This window comes from Balaenoptera acutorostrata, chromosome 2 (assembly GCF_949987535.1).
Source record: "Balaenoptera acutorostrata chromosome 2, mBalAcu1.1, whole genome shotgun sequence".
Taxonomy (NCBI): domain Eukaryota; kingdom Metazoa; phylum Chordata; class Mammalia; order Artiodactyla; family Balaenopteridae; genus Balaenoptera; species Balaenoptera acutorostrata.
Genome location: NC_080065.1, coordinates 47,684,653 through 47,707,177, shown reverse-complemented (window position 1 = coordinate 47,707,177; position 22,525 = coordinate 47,684,653). Strand labels below are relative to the sequence as shown.

The 22,525-nt window shown below is 38.2% G+C and overlaps 1 protein-coding gene across 8 annotated transcripts in view; it reads right to left on the bottom strand.

Moving 5' to 3' along the window:
• Positions 1-22,525, bottom strand: part of GPBP1 (GC-rich promoter binding protein 1) — a 104,187-nt gene that overhangs the window by 13,566 nt on the left and 68,096 nt on the right. For 2 of the 8 annotated variants that reach the window (XM_057540320.1, XM_057540318.1), the window contains one exon: positions 16,278-17,422. The exons of 1 other annotated variant lie outside the window; for it this stretch is intronic. In XM_057540320.1, coding sequence (XP_057396303.1) covers positions 17,264-17,422 — 159 coding nt within the window. In that variant the 3' untranslated portion in view covers positions 16,278-17,263. Of the gene's footprint in view, positions 1-16,276; positions 17,423-18,628; positions 18,722-22,525 lie in introns of those variants that run through there. 5 more of the 8 variants (XM_057540319.1, XM_007176091.3, XM_007176090.3 and 2 more) reach the window with 5 other exon arrangements.

Below are 22,525 nucleotides of genomic sequence, written 5' to 3'. Positions count from 1 at the left end.
TCCCTCCCCGGCTGCAGCATACCCTTCTAGTTTTCTTGCCTTCCTGCCCTGCCTGTTCACTCGCTTCATGTCCCCTGCACCTGGCCTTCCTCTGCTGGGCTACCCCTCTGCACATGCTCCTCTCCCAGCTCAGTCCGGTCGACACAGATCCTTGTTAATTTCTTGCTGATTTTAAATGAAATACTGACTTAAAGAAAATATATAATTTACATGTCATTATGACAAGAAAAATGACAACAACCTGGTTTATAAGTGTCACCCTTTTAAAGATTAATATTAGTCACTGGGACTTCCCTGGCGGTCCAGTGGTTAAGACTCCACACTTCCACTGCAGAGGGCACAGGTTCAATACCTGGTCAGGGAACTAAGATTCCGCATGCCAAGCAGTGCACCAAAAAAAAAAAAAAAAAGATTAGCCACTGAACAAGAAAAATAGAAATGCCTAAAACCTAACAGTTCTCTGTGTGAAATGTGTGAAACACATTTGAGAGGTTTTCTCCAATTAACAATTCTAAAAATGTGTAAGTTACGAAACTAAAAGAAACTTTTCTAAACTATCAATAACGAAAGATAAATTTCAGTTAATGACATTAGGAGGAAGAGTGGATTCTATTTCTATTCCACTTTAAAAAATAAGAAAATGGTGTCATATGAAAAAGAGATCAGAGAAAATGCAGCCAAAGACTGTACTGGAAAAAAGTATTATAGAGGTATGTCTGTGAACTAATTTTATTTTATTTTATTTTATTTTTTAACATTTTTATTGGAGTATAATTGCTTTACAGTGGTGTGTTAGTTTCTGCTTTATAACGAAGTGAATCAGTTATACATACACATATATCCCCATATCTCTTCCCTCTTTCGTCTCCCTCCCTCCTACCCTCCCTATCCCACCCTTCTAGCTGGTCACAAAGCACCGAGCTGATCTCCCTGTGCTATGCGACTGCTTCCCACTAGCTATCTATTCTACATTTGGTAGTGTATATATGTCCATATATATACTACCACTCTCTCACTTTGTCCCAGCTTACCCTTCCCCCTGCCCATGTCCTCAAGTCCATTTTCTAGTAGGTCTGCGTCTTTATTCCCGTCTTACCCCTAGGTTCATCATGACCATTTTTTTTTTTTTTTAGATTCCATATATATGTGTTAGCATATGGTATTTGTTTTTCTTTCTAACTTACTTCACTCTGTATGACAAACTCTAGGGCCATCCACCTCACTACAAATAACTCAATTTCGTTCCTTTTTATGGCTGAGTAATATTCCATTGTATATATGTGCCACATCTTCTTTATCCATTCATCTGTCGATGGACACTTAGGTTGCTTCTATGTCCTGGCTATTGTAAATAGAGCTGCAATGAACATTGTGGTACATGACTCTTTTTGAATTATGGTTTTCTCAGGGTATATGCCCAGTAGTGGGATTGCTGGGTTGTATGGTAGTTCTATTTTTAGTTTTTTAAGGAACCTCCATACTGTTCTCCATTGTGGCTGTATCAATTTACATTCCCACCAACAGTGTATGAGGGTTCCCTTTTCTCCACACCCTCTCCAGCATTTATTGTTTGTAGATTTTTTGATGATGGCCATTCTGACCAGTGTGAGATGATATCGCATTGTAGTTTTGATTTGCATTTCTCTAATGATTAATGATGTTGAGCATTCTTTCATGTGTTTGTTGGCACAATCTGTATGTCTTCTTTGGAGAAATGTCTATTTAGGTCTTCCACCCATTTTTGGATTGGGTTGTTTGTTTTTTTGATATGGAGCTGCAGGAGCTGCTTGTAAATCTTGGAGATTAATCCTTTGTCAGTTGCTTCATTTGCAAATATTTTCTCCCATTCTGAGGGTTGTCTTTTGGTCTTGTTTATGGTTTCCTTTGCTGTGCAAAAGCTTTTAAGTTTCATTAGGGCCCATTTGTCTATTTTTGTTTTTATTTCCATTTCTCTAGGAGGTGGGTCAAAAAGGATCTTGCTATGATTTATTTCATAGAGTGTTCTGCCTATGTTTTCCTCTAAGAGTTCTGTAGTGTCTGGCCTTACATTTAGGTCTCTAATCCATTTTGAGTTTATTTTTGTGTATGGTGTTAGGGAGTGTTCTAATTTCATTCTTTTACATGTAGCTGTCCAGTTTTCCCAGCACCGCTTATTGAAGAGGCTGTCTCTTCTCCATTGAATATTCTTGCCTCCTTTGTCAAAGATTAGGTGACCATATGTGCGTGGGTTTATCTCTGGGCTTTCTATCCTGTTCCATTGATCTATATTTCTGTTTTTGTGCCAGTACCATACTGTCTTGATCACTGTAGCTTTGTAGTATAGTCTGAAGTCATGGAGCCTGATTCCTCCAGCTCCGTTTTTCTTTCTCAAGATTGCTTTGGCTATTCGGGGTCTTTTGTGTTTCCATACAAATTGTGAAATTTTTTGTTCTAGTTCTATGAAAAATGCCAGTGGTAGTTTGATAGGGATTGCATTGAATCTGTAGATTGCTTTGGGTAGTATAGTCATTTTGTGAACTAATTTTAAAATGCTATTTTTCTGGATTTTGTGAGTTTGTAGCACTTGTCGTCTTTTTAAAATTTATAATTTGTTGTGATTTGTTCTCATTCTAAATAGTCTCTTCTGTAATCTTTAATTTTTCTTAAAGGAAGTCCCCCAAACTGCATAAGATTTAGATTCCACAAAACCTGAATCACCCCAACTAAGCTGGGATGGTATATTAGTTTTGTACAGGCAAATTACCACACACTTAGAGGCTTAAACAACACAAATTTATTACCTTACAATTGTGTACATCAGAAGTCCGACATGGGTCTCACTGGGCTAAAATCAGTAGCGGGGCTGTATTCTTTCTGGAGGCTCTAGGGGAGAATCTGCTTCCTTGACTTTTCCAGCTTCTGAAGGCTGTCTGCCGTTCTTGGCTTGTGAGCCCTTCCTCCATCTTCAAAGCCAGTAATGACGGTCAAGTCCTTCTCACATCCCATCACTCTGACCTTCAGTATTCACAGCTCCCTGACTTACTCTCCTGCCTCCCTCTTCCACCTTTAAGGACCTCTGTGACTCCATTGGGCCAACCTGGATAATCCAAGATAGTCTCGCTACTTTAAGGTCAGTTGATTAACAATTGTAATTTCATCCGCAGTCTTAATTCCCTGTTGCTATGTAAGGTAACAAATTCACAGGTTCCTGGTCTCAGGACGTGGGCATCTTTGGGAGTTATTCTTCTGCCTTCCACAGAGGGTGTAAGCCTGGACCACTGTGCACCGGGTTTCTCCACACCCATACCCACACCCAAAGGCTGAAGCTATCAACAGAAGGGAGAATAAGGGTAAACCTCAGGAGACAGGCAAGGTGTGTACAGAAGAGAGGGAGAAGGAGAGGAGACAGGGGGAGAAAGAGAGAGAGGGAACACTCATAAGCCCTGGTAACACCGAGTTCCTGACTCCACCCCCTGTTCTTCCTTGCCCTTCTGCTTGAGCAAGCTAGAGTTCAGTTTCTGTCACTTGCCACCAGCAGAATCCTGATTAATAGTTCAGTCATTTATTGAGAGTCTACTATATGGCAAGCACTGCGAAACGCTTCACATATACTTGGGCTTTTTTAATCCTCACAACCACCCGGCAAAATATTAGTTTTTTTGCATTTAAAAAATGAATAAGCTAAGGTTCTATGAGCTGAAGTTCCTTGCCCCAGGTCACACACCAAGGTTCAAACCTCAGTCTGTCCAAAGATTTAAACAGACTTCATGGATAGAATTTGTAGCTCCTCTTCTGTGGGTCTTTTCCTTCTGGAATTCCCCCCTAACTTTCTGTCCTGTAGTTATTCAGCCAGAAAAACTACAGGTTTTCTATTGGGGTTTTAGCTGTTCCTAACTAGGGCCTGACTCAAGACAGAAGCCATGAAAACAGGAAACTCAGGCAGTGCCATTCATTTCTCCAGAGTCAAACTCCCTCCAGATTTTGCTGGCTGGTCTCTCTCCAGTGCCCCTCTTCTGCCTTCCAAATCTGTATGACTAGACATTGCCATTTGAACATCTCAAATCCAGCATCCAAGGCTGAATTCTTATTCCCAAGGTACAATGTTCCTTCTGTATTTCTTATCTTAATGGCTGACACAACCATCTAAGCCAAACACAAGGCAAGTATCTTTGACTTCTTCACTCCCTTACCTACCAAATCCTATTGACTCTCACTCCTTAACACTTCAATTTCATTCCCATTGAATTGAATTGCCTGAGCTCACTTCTTTTCCATTCTTTGCCAGTATTATTGTAACATCCCAAACTCACTCCCTATTCTTCAGTTTACCCCCTTCCCATCTTTTCTTTACACTGTGGCCAAAGTGATCTTTCTGAAATATATGTTCTGTTCATATGACTCCTCTGCTTAAAACCCTTTAGCAGTTCATTGCCTCCAGGAAAACATGCCAGACATTTAGTTGGATTGTCAAGATCTCTGCCTGCCACTTTAGCCTTTATATATTCCTCCACACACAGTCCTCCGATACTGTCCACACACTAACCCCTCTGTTGAAACACCCTTTCCTCCACCATCCAGCTAACACCTAATTATTCCTCAAAAAAGGATCAGAATTTTACCTCTGCAGAGAATTTTCTGACATGCCTTTATGAAGAGCTTCATGAAGGATGAGACTCCCTTTTCAATATCTGTGTTCCCAGAGCCTAGGACAATGGCTGATATGTACTCGATTCTCCATAAATATTTGTTGAACAAAAAATGAAACAAAATGTTTAAATAATAGAAGGTAGTCATATTGTAAATATACTTTGTGGATGCTTCTACCCTAGACTTTTCCCTATCTAGATAAAGTATTTTAGTTCTTCCAAACTTTCAACACTTTGGTGAACCTCCACCAAAAAAAAAAAAAAAGAAAACAATCTCCAGCTTCATCATACTGCATTCAACCTGAAGTGAACAGCCCTAAAGCAAGTGTATTACTCTTGGCTCTTTCCACTACACTGACCATCAGCGTGATTGAGTGACCTGAAAGTTTTTTTAATAGTTTGGGTAGGGGCTTCCCTGGTGGCGCAGTGGTTGAGAATCTGCCTGCTAATGCAGGGGACACGGGTTCGAGCCCTGCTCTGGGAAGATCCCACATGCCGCGGAGCAACTAGGCCCGTGAGCCACAATTACTGAGCCTGCGCGTCTGGAGCCTGTGCTCCGCAACAAGAGAGGCCGCGACAGTGAGAGGCCTGCGCACCGCGATGAGGAGTGGCCCCCGCTTGCCGCAGCTAGAGAGGGCCCTCGCACAGAGACGAAGACCCAACACAGCTATAAATAAAAAATAAAATAATTTGGGTAGCAAAAGGAACTCAATACACCTAAGGCATGTCATCAGAATTGCCAAATTTCTTAATAATAACTGGGAAGAGCACCCACATTTTCCATTTACGTAAGAGTTCCCTGTGAATGTGGTCACCCTCGCTCTTTTGGTTAGAAGTATGCTAGTGAGAAACTATTCAGTAATGAATATTATCATTTCAACCTGTATCAACATGAAATGGCACGTAGGAATGGAATACATGCAAAGAATTTGTTTGACATTAGCAAGATAATTTGGAGTGGAAGAAAAGTCTTATTAATACAGAGAAGCAGCAACCCAAACACAAATTGGGCTCAAGATTAAAAAATAATGCATGCAGTATTTTTCCTAAGCTGCTTTGTAGTATTATGCCACTTGAGGGCACCAAAGATTTTAAAACATTTTCACGTTTTCTGATGAAATAAAAAGTTCTCAAATTTTTTCAATGAACATTTATTGAATTTACTGTTAATATATTTTATGGACAAGGAGCCGTAATAACGATACAAAGATAAACAAAACATGATCACTGGCCTTGGTGAGCGAGCTCAAGGTCTGGTGGGAGTGGCCTTACCACTACAACGGAGAATGTAATTTTTTGAATTAATTATTGGCATTAGGTATAAGCATATCTAATCTATCCTTGACAGTGGTTCTCTAAGTAGGGTCCAGACTCCTGAGACTCATCTGAGTCCCTTTCGGGGTTTGGGGAGGGCAGAACTACTTTCATTATAATACTAAGATGTTTTTGCCTTTGTAATTTTCATTTCCTGGTGCATGTACAGTGGAGTTTTCCAGAAGCTAAGTGACATGTGATAATGTTATTGCTCTGCTAACTAATGGAATGTGTGTTCGCATATTGTAATTTTTTTTTTTTTTTTAGAAATCTCTAAGGTGTAGTTGGTTTAGGGTATGAATTCATGCATTTTCTGAGATTAACTAAGTTTGTTTTCTATTCTCCTACTGGGCTCTTGCTAACTATCTTCAGTTATACTTACTGTGATCTCTGCAAACTCATTATCCAATAAATCATGGTTTTGAAGCCCACAAGTTTTTCTTGTACCTCTATGGAAACAACACTACTAAGTATACCTTGATATTTTTATATTAATATTGAATATAAAATTCAATATTTTTAAATTCCTGAAACTTTTAGATTTTTTTACCTAAAATATTATTTCATAACAATATTTTTATATGAAAATTAACTAACTATATGTTATGTTTCTTATGTTTAAGAATAGATGGCTTAAAATAGGGAGATTGAAAGACTGGTTTTTTTCAGTGCACAGTTGTGCCAGGGAGGCTCAAGAGGGAGGGGATATGCGGATATATGCATGCATAAGGCTGATTCACTTTGTTGTACAACAGAAACTAACACAGTATTGTGAAGCAATTATACTCCAATAAAGATCTATTCAAAAAAAAAAAAAAGAAAAGAAAAGATGTTGAAAGAGCTGAAACCGACATCCAAGTGTTTTCTATCTCACTGAAGGGAGGAATTTACTCCAAAGAAACTGGGTAGGGACTTCCCTGGTGGCACAGTGGTTAAGAATCTGCCTCCCAATGCAGGGGACACAGGTTCAAGCCCTGGGCCGGGAAGATCCCACATGCTGCAGAGCAACTAAGCCCATGTGCCAGAACTACTGAGCCTGTGCTCTAGAGCCCGTGAGCCACAACTACTGAGCCCGTGTGCCACAACTACTGAAGCCTGCGCACCCTAGAGCCTGTGCTCTGCAACAAGAGAAGCCACCGCAATGAGAAGCCCACGCACCACAACGAAAAGTAGCCCCCATTCGCCGCAACTAGTGAAAGCCCATGTGCAGCAATGAAGACCCAACGCAGCCAAAAATAAATAAATAAGAAAGTATGAGGCAAATAAGTTATACAGAATATCTAAGGGAGAAGCAGTTGAAGTTATTTATGACCTTGTAATAAGTCACAATGAAAAATGACACTTTAAAAAGCATGAGTTAACAAATTTCATCTATGTAAGAGCATACAATCTAAGTCAAAAGGGCCATTTCAGTTATCTAGGTCAAGATTTTCCCAAATACAAAAAGTCCTTTATAATATCTATCAAAATTGGTCACCCAGCTCCTGCTTGACTACTGCCACTGCTCACCCCCCCTCAAGCAAACCACTTTGTAAGAACTCTAATTGCAAGATTTTTCATTCAGTGAGCTGAAATCTCCACTGTTCCTCCAACATTCTTCGCTTGGCCCTTAAGGTAGCCTGACATAGTGGAAAGCACACTAAATTAGGAAATTAGAAGACCCCATTCATAATTTCCACTGTACCCACATGCTAGCAGGGTGACTTTGGGCAAATTACTAACCTCCTAGGATTTCAGCTTGTAAAAATAAAAAGTACTAATCCTTTCAACTACACTCCAGTCATTGGTGCAAGGATCAGTGAAGAATATATTTAAAACTACTTGGTAAACATAAAAATGTTTATTCATGTGGTACATTTTTTAGAAAAATTCCCTGGTCTGGGGAGATCCCACCTGCCACGGAGCAACTAAGCCCATGCGCCACAACTACTGAGCCTGTGCTCCAGAGCCCATGTGCCACACCTACTGAAGCCCGCTAGCCTAGAGCCCGTGCTCCGCAACGAGAAGCCACCACAATGAGAAGCCTGCGCACTGCAATGAAGAGCAGCCCCCGCTCGCCGCGACTAGAGAAAACCCACACGCAGCAACAAAGACCCAACGCAGCCAAAAATAAATAAAATTTTAAAAAGACTTATTTTAAATAATCTTTGATAGCAGCACTTCTTGGCCTTAGAGGACACTGCATAGCAAGTTGTGAAATGTTTCCTTCCTCTCAATTGTGAAACAAACCACGGAAAAGTACATACAACATATGAAGAATTTGAACATGCTTTAAATGTAAATTTAATGTATTTTTGGAAATACCTAAAGCACCTATTCAAAGATATTTTTTTTAAACAAATTTTCAGGTACTAAGAATGTACCTAGGTATCTATACAAAGAATCTAAGACTTATGTACCCTGGACTTAGTTATGTATAGATATAAATACAGATATTTAGGTAAAAAGGTCATGTCTCTTTAGGAAGGGCCACATCTTTATATGCTGAGCCTCCTCATTCACTAACACTACATTTTGTTTATGGTAATTGCCAAATAATTATTCAGTTACTTGCTTTTTAGTACGAGTTACTTTGGACAAGAGAAAAAAAGGTTATTTATTAAAAGAGAAAAATTACTTATTAGAACCTCATTTTTGTGGGGTCATTACCTAACAAGGTATTATTGATGGACTGCCTTGGGGAACTTCTCTTGTACAGGCCAGATCCTTGTTCAACCTAACCCCCAACGTGCCAGTTATAGTTTCCTCTTCTATTGCTAACATGTACCCCTCAACCTAGATGACTCTTTACCTACTCACACCTGCATGAGGCATTTGCAAGTTTTCCCTCCTACCTGTAAGAAATCATACATATGAACCTTGATGTTAAAGGATTTTTAAAGCTCCAGCTTATACTGAACCCCATAAGGTTTCCTGAACTCGATAGTCTACACAGGCCTAAAATTTGCCTAAAATTCCCTTCTGCCTTCTGTGTGCCTTATTATTCGTTAAAACTGAGCTATGACATCCTCTGGAAAGCCTCCCCTGAACCCTCTTACCCTGCCCTTAAGTAACCCTACACACCGCACATACTTGAAAACTCATTTGCAATATGTTTATCCTACAGCGCTGTGATCAATTTCAGCACAGGGGTTATCTTTATATACTTTGTACTTTCAGCACAGGGCCTGGCCTAGCAGGCCCTCATTTTACTGACTTTACTATTTGTTTTAACTTGGGAGGTTGCAGATATAAGAAATATTTACTACTAAAGAAGTCACTGATCAAATGTAAATGTAAATGTAAATGTAAACTGGGGGCTTCCCTGGTGGCGCAGTGGTTGAGGGTCTGCCTGCCAATGCGGGGGACACGGGTTCGGGCCCTGGTCTGGGAGGACCCCACATGCCATAGAGCAACTGGGTCCGTGAGCCACAATTACTGAGCCTGCGCGTCTGGAGCCTGTGCTCCGCAACAAGAAAGGCCGCGATAGTGAGAGGCCCGCGCACCGCGATGAAGGGTGGCCCCCACTTGCCACAACTGGAGAAAGCCCTCACACAGAAACGAAGACCCAACACAGCCATAAATAAAAATTAATTAATTAATTAATTTTTTAAAAAAAAGAACTCTAGGAGGTGGGACTTCCTTTAAAAAAAAAAATGTAAATGTAAACTAACAGAGTTTGTACCTCCACAGTTTTTCACTCTCCATTCTGGATCAGATCCCCTTATTATCTAGGTTGGATGACAGAGCAGGTTAACTGAACCTGGAGCCAGTTAAGACTCTGTTTAGCCCTGCCTCTAGTGAGGTATGGTAGGGTTTCTCAGTCCTTGCTACAGCAACTTATTCCTTATTCTTTTCTATGGATTTAGAGCCCATGTGGTACCTGTGGAATGGCTTAACTACATCGTTTTGCAGCTTCACTAGCTGAGGAAGTTTCCTATCTCTAGTTTCCGGGTTCAGATTCAATACACTGATTTTACCTTTTTCCCCCATCACAGACATGAGACCTTTCTCTCACTCCAACCTCAGGAATAATTTTGGTACTGTCCTCTGTGCCAAATTGTTGGCCTGAATATGCACTACTCAGAGATTATCCGAGCTATTATCTGGGCAGTCTTACAAGCATCCATCCACCAGACTTCAAATGCAGGCACCAAAAATCTGATGGGAACCTGATGTCTTGTAATAGTAACTTCCAATACCAAACCTTGGACCCTGACTTGTTTCAAAGCTCTTGTTCCAATTTATTTCCTGTTGCTGGTACAGAGATGCTTCTGATTCTCGACTCATGTCTAACAAAGAGGATAACATACTCTTCACCACAAACTCCCCCATCGCTTCAGAGAAAAGCTCTAATTTCTACCAAAGGCTTTGCCTAAAGGCTCTTCCTTTAAAATAACTGATTCATATTACTGTCGACAAAATCAAGAATGAAAAAGACATTTTTTTATGTTTATAAACACACAAAGTACAGAATGCTGGCAGAGTAACGGAAGTCAAGAAATTACTGCACTTTTAGGGGATAAAAATGTTTGTCCTTCTAAAACTCTCCATGTTTTACTAAAGTTTTCCCACTTTCTCAGTAGAAGTCTCTATTTGTATTGCATTGATAAATCTGCATTTCCTTCAGTGTGATTCAGGATTCAATGTATTTTATCTGGATAAATACTACAATCATCTTTACAAAAACAGGAAAAATATTTTCTTAAAAGTATTTTGCAAGACTGAAAAATCATCCAGGTAATGGTGCAAAGATCAAATACCACAACCCAACTTTTACTTTACTTAAGTTTCCAAAGGTCTGGTCCTTAAGACTTAGAAGAGGGATCAGCAAACTACTGTCCCTAGATAGCTAGTTTTATTCGAACACAGAACACATCCAATCATTTACATATTGTCTATGGTTGCTTTCATGCTATAATGGCAGATTTGACTAGCTGCAACAGATTATATGGCCTAAATATTTACCATATGCCCTTTATAGAAAGTCTGCCAACACGCAATTTTAAAAAAATCTCCCAGAAGGAAATTACAGACATCTTAATAGGTGGCATGAAGCCTCTATGCCTCTCTTTGGGCATAAAGATGGTCCCTATATGCCTTACTTCTCAGTACCCAGGTTTTATCCATTCTGCCAAATGACTCACTCTATAACTCACTTCACCAAAATAATAAATGCTAAACATTGTCAGGACATTAAGTTCAAATTTGAGGGGAAATACTAACTCCAAATAAAATACTTTTTCACCTCACCAAATTAACTTCTTATAAAGCAACTACTACTATTACAGTATCCAGACTAACCGAAGAAAAACATCAGTTAATTGCTAGTTTGCCCATTTCTCCAGTCTTTAAAGAAAACCACATTAAAGATGCATTAAGGCTGAATTTGACAACAAATTCCTTACTGAAAAGGCACTCTCATATCTAAAATGTCATTACAAGGGAACCCTCCTACACTGCTGGTGGGAATGTCAATCAGTACAACCACTACGGAGGACAGTATGGAGGTTCCTTAAAAAACGAGGGTTACCACATGATCCAGGAATCCCACTCCTGGGCATATATCCAAAGAAAAACATAATTCAAAAAGATACATGTACCCCAATGTTCACTGCAGCACTATTTACAATAGCCAGGACATAGAAGCAACCTAAATGTCTATCGACAAAGGAATGGATAAAGATGTGGTAGGGACTTCCCTGGTGGCGCAGTGGATAAGAATCCACCTGCCAATGCAGGGCACACGGGTTCCATACCTGGTGCGGGAAGATCCCACATGCCGCAGAGCAACTAAGCCCGTGCACCACAACTACTGAGCCCAAACGCCACAACTACTGAAGCCCACAAGCCTAGAGCCTGTACTCCACAACGAGAAGCCACTGCATGGAGAAGCCCGTGCACCACAATGAAAAGTAGCCCCCGCTCGCCGCAACTAGAGAAAGCCCGCGTGCAGCAACGAAGACCCAACACAGCCAAAAATAAATAAAAAATTAAATCTTAAAGAAAAAAAAAGATGTGGTATATATATACAATGGAATTATTACTCAGCCATAAAAAAGGATGAAATAATGCCATCTGCAGCAACATGGATGGACCTAGAGATTGTCATACTGAGTTAAGTCAAAGACAAATATCATATGATACTGCTTATATGTGGAATCTAAAAAAATGGTGCAAATGAACCTATTTGCAAAACAGAAATAAGGGTCACAGATGTAGAAAACAAACTTATGGTTACCAAGGAGGAAGGGTGGGGGGGGAGGTGTTGGGAGGGATAAACTGGGAGATTGGGATTGACATATACACACTATATATAAAATAGATAACTAATAAAAACCTGCTGTATATGTATAGCACAGGGAACTCTACTCAATACTCTGTAATAACCTAAATGGGAATAGAATCTAAAGAACAGTAGATATACGTATAACTGATTCACTTTGCTATACAGCAGAAACACATTGTTAATCAACAATACTCCAATAAAAATTAATTTAAAAAAAGAAAATGTCATTACAGAATCACAAACCTCTTAACACAAAAGTTGATACCTAAATCTAATTTTCTCAAGTCATCAATGTCTCCCAGACCTAATGAGCTTATTCCATGATCTAGTGTCCATTTAAGAAGGGTAAGCAGCTTTTAAAAAGTCATATTCCTCTCATCACCATCTCCAGGCCATTATCTGTTCATCTTTAGCATCCCAGAAAAAGGAAGAAACCTTGACAGAAATGGAGTTAGCAAGTCAAACTCCAGCTTTGAATTGTTATTTCCACAAATCACATGAAATGATGTCATTATTGGAGGCAAATCTATTATTAAAAGTTTGAAAGCACTGAAGCCCATCTTTGTAATTAGTTCACAAGAATATGATTTACCACTAAAGTTTGATTACATTTCAGAAAACTGATTTTACTTAATCTTTAAGGTGAGGTTTACCAAATTATCAAGCTTAGTTCATAACTGAGCATAATGTCAAACAAGTGAAGCAGAGATGAAACAGTTCAGTTTTAGTTCACTGTGAGAACTCAACCAGATGTTTCACACCATACACAACCATTTAAAACAGTTTCTGCCTGTTTAATCTAACATAATTTTTAAAAATATGTACTACATGCTACTGGGAGTTCCTGTTGAATAACATGGTGTTAACAGTAGTGATTAAACAGCTAAAATTTATGGAACACCTACTATGTACTCAGGATTTACACCAAGTGTTAGTGATTCTCTTCATCCTTACAGTAACTCTACGGAATAAACCTCTCAAGAAGCTATCTGGATTAAGATCACAGCTCACATAAAAGGCAAAACCAGAATTCAAATCGTGTAACTACTTCCACCATACTGCATGTCAATACATTAGAATCGGGCTTCCCTGCTGGCACAGTGGCTGAGAATCCACCTGCCAATGCAGGAGACACGGGTTCCAGCCCTGGTCCGGGAAGATCCCACATGCCGTGGAGCAACTAAGCCCATGCGCCACAACTACTGAGCCTGTGCTCTAGAACCCATGAGCCACAACTACTGAGCCTGCGTGCTGCAACTACCGAAGCCCACGCGCCAAGAGCCCGTGCTCCGCAACGAGAAGTCACAATAAAGAGAAGCCTACACACCACAACGAAGAGTAGCCCCCTCTCTCCACAACTAGAGAAAGCCCACGAGCAGCAACGAAGACTCAACACGGCCAAAAATAAATAAATTTATAAAAAAAAAAATTAGAATCACCATTTTTTAAAGCTCTCTAATGACATCAATGTGCAAATTTGGTAACTACTACAACATGGGGTCTTATGTATACGAAGAGTTAGGACATGGCTGCATTAAACATGCTACAGTAATGTCCTAACACACCTAATGATTTGACACATTACAAATTGCAATCACTGTTTCAGATTAGGTTTCTACAAAACAAATATTACAAATGGATAAGGTAGAGTGAAACGTACAGGATAAGTTAAATGTCAGCAAATGATTAACTGCACAAGTTATGCCTCACAAGTACACAAGAGAACTTCAATTACAAAACCTTTTAAAGTAGGTGATAACTGAATTACACATATTCTCAAGCCCTTAACTACTAACTTTTCAGACCCATGTGTTAGATAGCACCCAGAATTATATATTAAAATAATCAAAGCTCTCTTGGGAGCTCCATCATTTTTCTAAATTCTAGCATTCAGCCCTAAGGCAAGGAAATTAACATTAAATAACAAAGTAGGATTGAAACTTCACTGCAGCACTTGGAGGTTTTAGGGATTTTACTATTGCTTGAAATGCCCTGCTCACTCATTCCTCAACAGCGAAGTAAGGATTATAACCTCCAGAAACACGACTGTGCAAAAGAAAAAGTCACAATATCCACCTCTCACAATTGGTGATACTCTACTATTTAAAAGCCTAGCAATATATCTCTAAGTATATAAGCCAAAATAAAAATCTCACTTTGAAGAAAAATTTCACAAGTGCCTTTTCTAATCCAAGTATCTGAATTCTAATAAAAGCACATTTTAATAAAACATCTTTTACAAACTTTTTGAGTAAAAGATTATGGATCATCCCAGTATAATGTGATGTCAGGTTAAGGTTAATTATGTTTTGGGGGGGGGTCAATAAGTTATTTAGGACATTATTCTTATTTAAACTTATTCCTAAATAAGTTTAAAATGTTTATATAATCATATTCTAACAACATTACATATAAACACTAGCAAAAGGAATTAAAAATGTTTAGATACCAAGCCCTTCAACATACTGAACTGTAATTAAGGTAAACCTATTATTATCAAATCGATCTGATTATTTTTAGATTAACACTTCTACATTTCAACTTTAATAAAAATATATTTATGGAAATAAAAGTTATTCTAACCCTTAATATAAAACAAGATATAATTTTGGAAATGCTATTTTAAACCCATTACCATAAGAATTTTGCTCATTTCATTAAAAAAAAAAAAAAAAAGGCTGGGAAGACAGGAGAGTAGTAGTAAAAAGGATCACAAAGGAGGAAACACTAAAAAGCTTTTCAGCGTGACATGTATTCACTACCTTAACTGCAGCAATGGTTTCACAAGTCAAAGGTTATCAAATTATATGCTTTAAATATGTAGTTTATGCCAATTTATACCACAATAAAGTGGTTGTAAAAAAGAACGTGCTGCAGAGAAACTGAGTTTGAAGCAATCAAAAGTAGTACATTTTTTTTTCAGGCCTCCATGTCCTGGGTTTGGCAATTTCACACTAGATGTACAATTTAACTAGTTTCTATACTACTTGTGGGCTCCCTTTCAAACAATACAGTTCAAACTCTACCAGCTGCCTGTATTTCAACAGCAACTTAAAATTATGCTAAGCTTTAACCCTTCTATCAAAATACATTTGTATGGCTCCACCCACTCAGTAGCCAAACTGGTTAAGCCTATAATGTAACACATAATCACACTGTTGTATCTTGCCACACTAAACACATTCAATATAACAATGTGTGAATGCACAATAAACAATAACTGCTGATAAAGAGTTAAGGCAAAAAAAAAAAAAAAATCTGAATAGAAAGCAGAAAATGCCAGAAAATTAAAAATTCCAGAATCTTTTCTGAAAGCTATTTAGAAAACACATTAGATTTCAAATGTAAACCACATTTCTCAGATCCCTTCTAGCTTGTGTTAGCAAATACAATTTGCATCTGATAGATTTTATTAACCCATAAACGAAATAGTGAAATCTAAGAGTCCCAAAAACATTCAATATATGATACTGACAGGCTTTGTGAAAGCATACTTTCAGGTTCTCTTGTGGCTAATGCTACATTTTACTTTAAGTGATTGGACTGACTTGTGGCATATTATATAATAAAAGCTGATTTTAAATGATAACTTTAAGATATATTTAATACTTTGTTACCGCTCTATGCCACCCTCCATAAATTCTGTGGGGTTGAAATTGTGTTTTGTTTAAATTTCCCCAACATCACCAGTCTCAGTGTGAACCAAAACAATCTGGCTTCTGGTGGAAGCTGGGGAACTTGAGTAGGATTACTGAAATGGAAACAGCAAAAACACTGAAGCCTTCTGAGAAAACACAATTTAAAAATCTTGAGGATTACCTCAATCAGACATAAAACCTAAAACATTTTTGCTCTAAGATTATGTTCTTTACAATCAGAATGTATTTAAACATGGGAGTGGGATGGAGAAAGCTAAAGCAAATGTGGATAAACAAAATCAGAAAAATCAAAAATACAAAAAAAAAAAAAGAGCAAAATTACTCTTCCAGTGAGCAGTAAACAGAAATGATTCTAAAATTAATGTGCAAATGAAAAATAAAGTGGTTAACATTCATTTAATAAACTTGTTAAGCAGTTGATAATAAAAAAGCTATTTTCCATAGCTTTCTTTCTCTAAACTCAAAAGGTAATCACCATCTTTAATAAAGTTTAACTTAGTTTTAATAAGTGAATAAACCACATTATGTTTACAGACCAATACCTTTAACACTACAGAGAACGACACTATTCTGAAAATCCAGTTTATTTTTCATGTTGTGGACAGATCCAGTCAGTGTGATCAATTTTTCTGCATGTGTAATAATTTATCAAAATAAGTTTTCCCACAAGACTCTTTTCCATCAACTCTGAAAATCCTGGTATGACAACATACCCAAATAAAGCTCTTGAAAATCACCTCTTAAAATTTGGAAGAAAATGTAGCAAGTCTTTCCTGTAACATTTACTGAACTACAAATGGCTAAAGAGCAATTTATGTTTTAAAAGGTGACTAGTACAATAGTTGAGTTCAGGAAATTAATGTTTTAGTGCACTTTGCTCCAGTTTTAGCCAACATGCTACATTGTCCTTTTTTTGCAGGGGGGGGGGGGAGGGGTGAGGGTGGGGGGAGCCGCACAAAGTGGACTTGAGGATTTCCACTGTACGAAAAAGATATGACTCTGCAAGCAAAACAGTGTAAGCTGCCTTTTTTCTTAAGACCTGGACATTTTAAGACAGAAGCTTTGCAAAACATTACACAATTTTTTTATTATTAAATGAGAAAATCTCATTTGTTACATCGTCACATTGCTAGTCAGAGAAATGCTGCAGTGATGAAGAAAGTCAATGTTGGATCAACCAAAGTCCTCATTTCTACAACATTCATTTAACAAAGAAATAATGTTCAACACAGCCCAACACAACATTCTTGGTTTTCTTCATATTGAAGTTCCCCAAAAAAATCATCTTCTAATGGGGTATTTTACTACATAAATTATAGTTCTTCATTTTTACAATTCACCCCAAACTGTATGAGAGATGTATCACACTAAAATTTCTAAAGCTGTTAGGAAATCCTTCACACATCGTCGTCATCTGATGTGTCACTGCTACTTGTCTCTGTGTCATCATTCTCAATAGTGGGTTTGAAAGTGCTGTTTTTCCAGGGTCCAAACTTGAAGTCACAGATCAGGCCATTTTTCAAAATACCATTTTTCCTCAGACCGTTCTTCTGTAACTAAAATGTCAACAAAAATAAAGTGAATAAATAAACTATCCTCCAAGAGTTACTACAAATTAAGAATGCTCTAATAATCAAATGTACCCATGAATGCAATAAAGGTAATAAAACTCCATAGATTATGATATCATTTTTGAAAAACTAGTTAGATATAGGTAATTGATCCAACCAATATAACAAAGTATTTCCTATGAATAAATCACTACCTTTGGGAGAACTGCATTTATCACTTACCAAACCACTATTAAAAAAATATATATATATGGTGTATAGTACTAGTCTAGTGAAAAGATTTTGGATCCAGACAGGGTAGGTGTGAATTCTAAGTCTGTCACTTGTTAAGGAATTAACCTTCCCAAATTTTCATTTCCTTAATGAAAACTGTAATAAATATCTTCAGGTGCTACCTACAATATAATCAGCAACCATTAAGCTACAGCTGTTATTTTTATTATTCTGACCTAACTGGGCTATTAACATACCCCACAATCTGCTTTATTCATAATCTGCAGAATAACCAGAATACAAAGTACTCCAGTAAGTAAGGAGTATTCAAATAAGGTAAGTACAAGGTAACAAAATCAAACAGAGGCCTTTGCTTAACCACAGAGATTAAGATATTGAAAAAAATAATAAGTTATTTCTGAAAATCAGAACTGATGGGTTAGTATGGTAAGTATGGTATAAGTAAGAAAAATGTCTGAGACTCTGGTAATTTTTATCAAAATGAGAAATACAAATTTCTGTAAGACCAAATCCAGTTATATAATAAGTTAATATTTGGAACTATCTATAGGTGTCATAGTCTAGAGGGCTTTTTTAAGTCATAAGGATTAGGATAAGATCCAAACCCAAGGGGAAACTTAGATCATAGCTAATTTTGCTACAGACCTTGATAACTAGAAATAACAAGTCTAGAGTCTTATTAGCTCTCAGTTTTCCTTTTCCCCTCCCTATTTAGCTACCTCCCTTTACTTTTTTTTTTTTTTTTAAGAGGAGGCTGCTTTTTTTTTTTTTTTTTTAATTTTATTATTTATTTTTGGCTGTTCTGGGTCTTCGGTTCGTGCGAGGGCTTTCTCTAGTTGCGGCAAGTGGGGGCCACTCTTCATCGCGGTGCGGGGACCGCTCTTCATCGCGGTGCGCGGGCCTTTCACTATCGCGGCCCCTTCACTATCGCGGCCCCTCCCGTTGCGGGGCACAGGCTCCAGATGCGCAGGCTCAGTAGTTGTGGCTCACGGGCCCAGCCGCTCCACGGCATGTGGGATCTTCCCAGACCAGGGCTCGAACCCGTGTCTCCTGCATTAGCAGGCAGATTCTCAACCACTGCGCCACCAGGGAAGCCCCCCTCCCTTTACTTTGAACAAATGACCTGACCACCATCTTCACTAAGGAAAACAAAAGTCATGTTCTCAGTGTTCTCAGTCTCTGGCGTTCTCAGCCACTGTGATGGTTACAAATATGCCTCATCTCTCTTTTAAAGGTACACCTTTCTAATCCCTCAAAGTTCTATCCTTGTTTCACATGATTTATCACCCAGTGCCACCTAATCTTTCCACAGCTTAAAATCAACTGTGGACAATTATGATAAAAACCAAATCTGATCTTTATCTCTGATTTCTCTAAATGCCTGCACCCTCCCCCCACCCCAGGGTTGGGGGAAATACACACACACACACGTCTATTTTACATATACATGTATATATGTAAAATGCATAGAATTACACATATACATACATATGTGAGTGTGTGTGTGTATATATATATATATATACACAGTCTCCTAAAACCAGCTCCTCCTTCTCCATTCCTGTCTATAATAATGATATAATTATCAGTTCATAGGTTGAAATTTCAAAATCCTGCTGATTCTATTTCAGATCTCAGTCTCATCAAGACCACGTTTTACTGTCATTTCTCTACTTCAGGCCCTCATTTACCCCTTCCAATTATTACAATATATCCCCAACTAACCATCCTGATCCTAGTCTTCCCAATTACGCTTCCAATATACACCTTACACTATACCTGTACTTCCACATACCTAAAAATACCTCAAAAGGTTTCCTATAATAAAACACAATCTATACTCCTGACATGGCAAACAAAAACCTTAATATGACCACAATGTGTTTTTTCAACCTTATATCACAGTTATAGGCACAGGCTATGAAGTTAGCCAGACTTGGGCTCAAATTCCAACTCCACTAATGATACACTGTACGGACCTAGAGAAAGTTACCCAACCACTATGAGCCTAATTAAGTTTTGTCATCTACACAGCAGGACTAATGGTATTACCTACTTCATACAAATACTACAAAAATACGCTTAGCACAATTTCCTAGAGGGCATTAAGAGTTCACATGACGTTACTCACAATTAGGGAGGCCACGTTAATTTATCAAACTAGGGCACTTTTGAGAATGAGTAAACATGTGCCATTAATAAATACAGTGGGATTAACATGCATAAACTGGGACTCTCCAAGGCAAACTAGGACTTAGACTCACCCTACTTATTACTGATATCAAGATCTTTCATTAAAATCTTTCTACCCCATGCTCCAGCCACTCTGAACCCCAGCATACCCTGAACTCTTACTTTTGCCTTTGTTCACTCCCTACACCAGGAATGTCATTCCCTCATCTTACCTGACAAAGGCCAATTCAAACCCAACTCAATTATGCTCTTCCAGATCACTGCAACTAGTGTTGACCTCTAGATTAATTAATGTAAATTCTACGTGGGCAAAAATATTTTTGTTTTCCCAGCACTCTAGAATAGGACCTCAAGAAACATTTGATGAATTTGCATGACACTCTCTCTCCTGTCCTCACCTTAAATATTTTGAAAACTGCTACCACATTCTGCTTTATATGGGAGTCTACCTATCTTCATTGAACTGCAGCACTATGAAGGAGCTCATCTCTATAAACTTTAAAATCTTGGGCATAGTGAACACTTGATAAATGTTTGCAAAATTTGAAGAGAAGGAGTTTAAACTCAGATTCTCAACTATTACCAGATACAATATGAATACTTTTATAAACAGCATCAGGCCCTAATGGTTTTTTAGGCATCTAAATGTCAAATGACATGTCATCATTAACATAAATATACCCATGTCTTTATCTTTAGTTTTTTAAAAAATGGACATTATACTTACAGGCCATTGCTCTCCAACCCACAGTATACACAAATTTTTTATATCAGTTAATTATTTTATTATCAATAGGGTTTTATCTACCTGCCCCAGTCATAACAGGGTTTTAAAGCCAATTATCTTGGTCAGGCAATATTATGTTTTCCTTGACTACTACCATATGGCAATGATACTAAGTTGTTTTTCTTGATGCCTTTCTTCAGATTCAAAACAAATCCTTCAAAGAGATACACAAAATGGCAAACCCACACAATGGACCACTACTCACCAAACATGGGTGAGTTTCAAAAGCATGAAAGCAACCAGATCCAGGACTATAACAATATATGGTTCAATTAGTAAAACACTGTGTAACTTGGGAGATTGGGATTGACATATACACACTACTATATATAAAATAGATAACTAATAATGACCTACTGTATAGCACAGGGAACTCTTCTCAGTATTCTGTAATGACCTATATGGGAAAAGAATCTAAAAAAGAGTGGATATATGTGTATGTATAGCTGATTCACTTTGCTGTACAGCAGAAACTAACACAACATTGTAAATCAACTATACTCCAATAAAAATTAATGTAAAAAAAAAGGTATTCAGGAAAAACAAATTGTGGAAAGGCAAAACTATAGGGACAGAAAGCAAATAATCAGTGTCTGCCAGGGGCTGGAGCTGGGAGTGAAAGAACTAAATGCAAAGAGGGACAAAGAGGAACTTTTGGGGATCACAGTCATACAGCTATATACATTTGTCAAAACTCACCCAACTGTACACCTAACGTGAATTTTTTGTTTGTAAATTGGACAATATAATAAACATAACAAAAAAATCCTTCAGAAGTATTACCCATAATCAGCTTGTGAAAAATAACATGGTTCACTAACTTCCAAATAAAAAATTTACATTAACTGGGAAGGAAGAAATATGAAAGTGGAAAAGAAGTAAAATTATCTGTTTACAGACAACATGATCTTATATGTAAAAAGCCTAAAAATTCTATTTAAAAACCTGTGAGAACTAACACACGTAGCAAAGTTGCAGGACATAAAACCAATACATAAAAATCAGCTGCATTTCTATAACAATGAACAATCCAAAAAGTAAATTAAGAAAACAATTCTTAAAAAAAGAAAACAAGGGCTTCCCTGGTGGCGCAGTGGTTGAGAATCTGCCTGCCAATGCAGGGGACACGGGTTCGAGCCCTGGTCTGGGAAGATCCCACATGCCGTGGAGCAACTAGGCCCGTGAGCCACAACTACTGAGCCTGCGCGTCTGGAGCCTGTGCTCCACAACAAGAGAGGCCGCGATAGTGAGAGGCCCGCGCACCGCGATGAAGAGCGGCCCCCACTTGCCACAACTAGAGAAAGCCCTCGCACAGAAACAAGGGCCCAACACAGCCAAAAATAAATTTAAAAAAATAAAAAAAAAAGAAAACAATTCTACTTATAAAAGAAAAAATACTTATCCCTAAGTATAAGGAATGAACTTAACAAAGGAGGCAAAACACTTCTACACTGACAACTACAAAACACTGCTGAAAGAAATTTTAAAAAACATTAACAAACATCCCATACTCACGGATTAGAAGTCTTAGCATTGTTAAGATGCAAATATTACCACAATCTACAGATTCAATGTAATCCCTATCAAAATCTCACAGGTATTTTTTGCAGAAACAGAAAAACCCATCCTAAAACTCCTATAAAAGCTCAAGGGATTCCACAATAGCCAAAACAGTCTTTTGAAAAGAAGAGCAAAGTTGGAAGTTTCATACTTGCTGATTTCAAAACATATTACAGAACTTCCCTGGTGGCACCGCGGTTAAGAATCCGCCTGCCAACGCAGGGGGCACGGGTTCGAGCCCTGGTCTGGGAAGATCCCACATGCCGCAGAGCAACTAAGCCCATGCGCCACAACTACTGAGACTGCACTCTAGA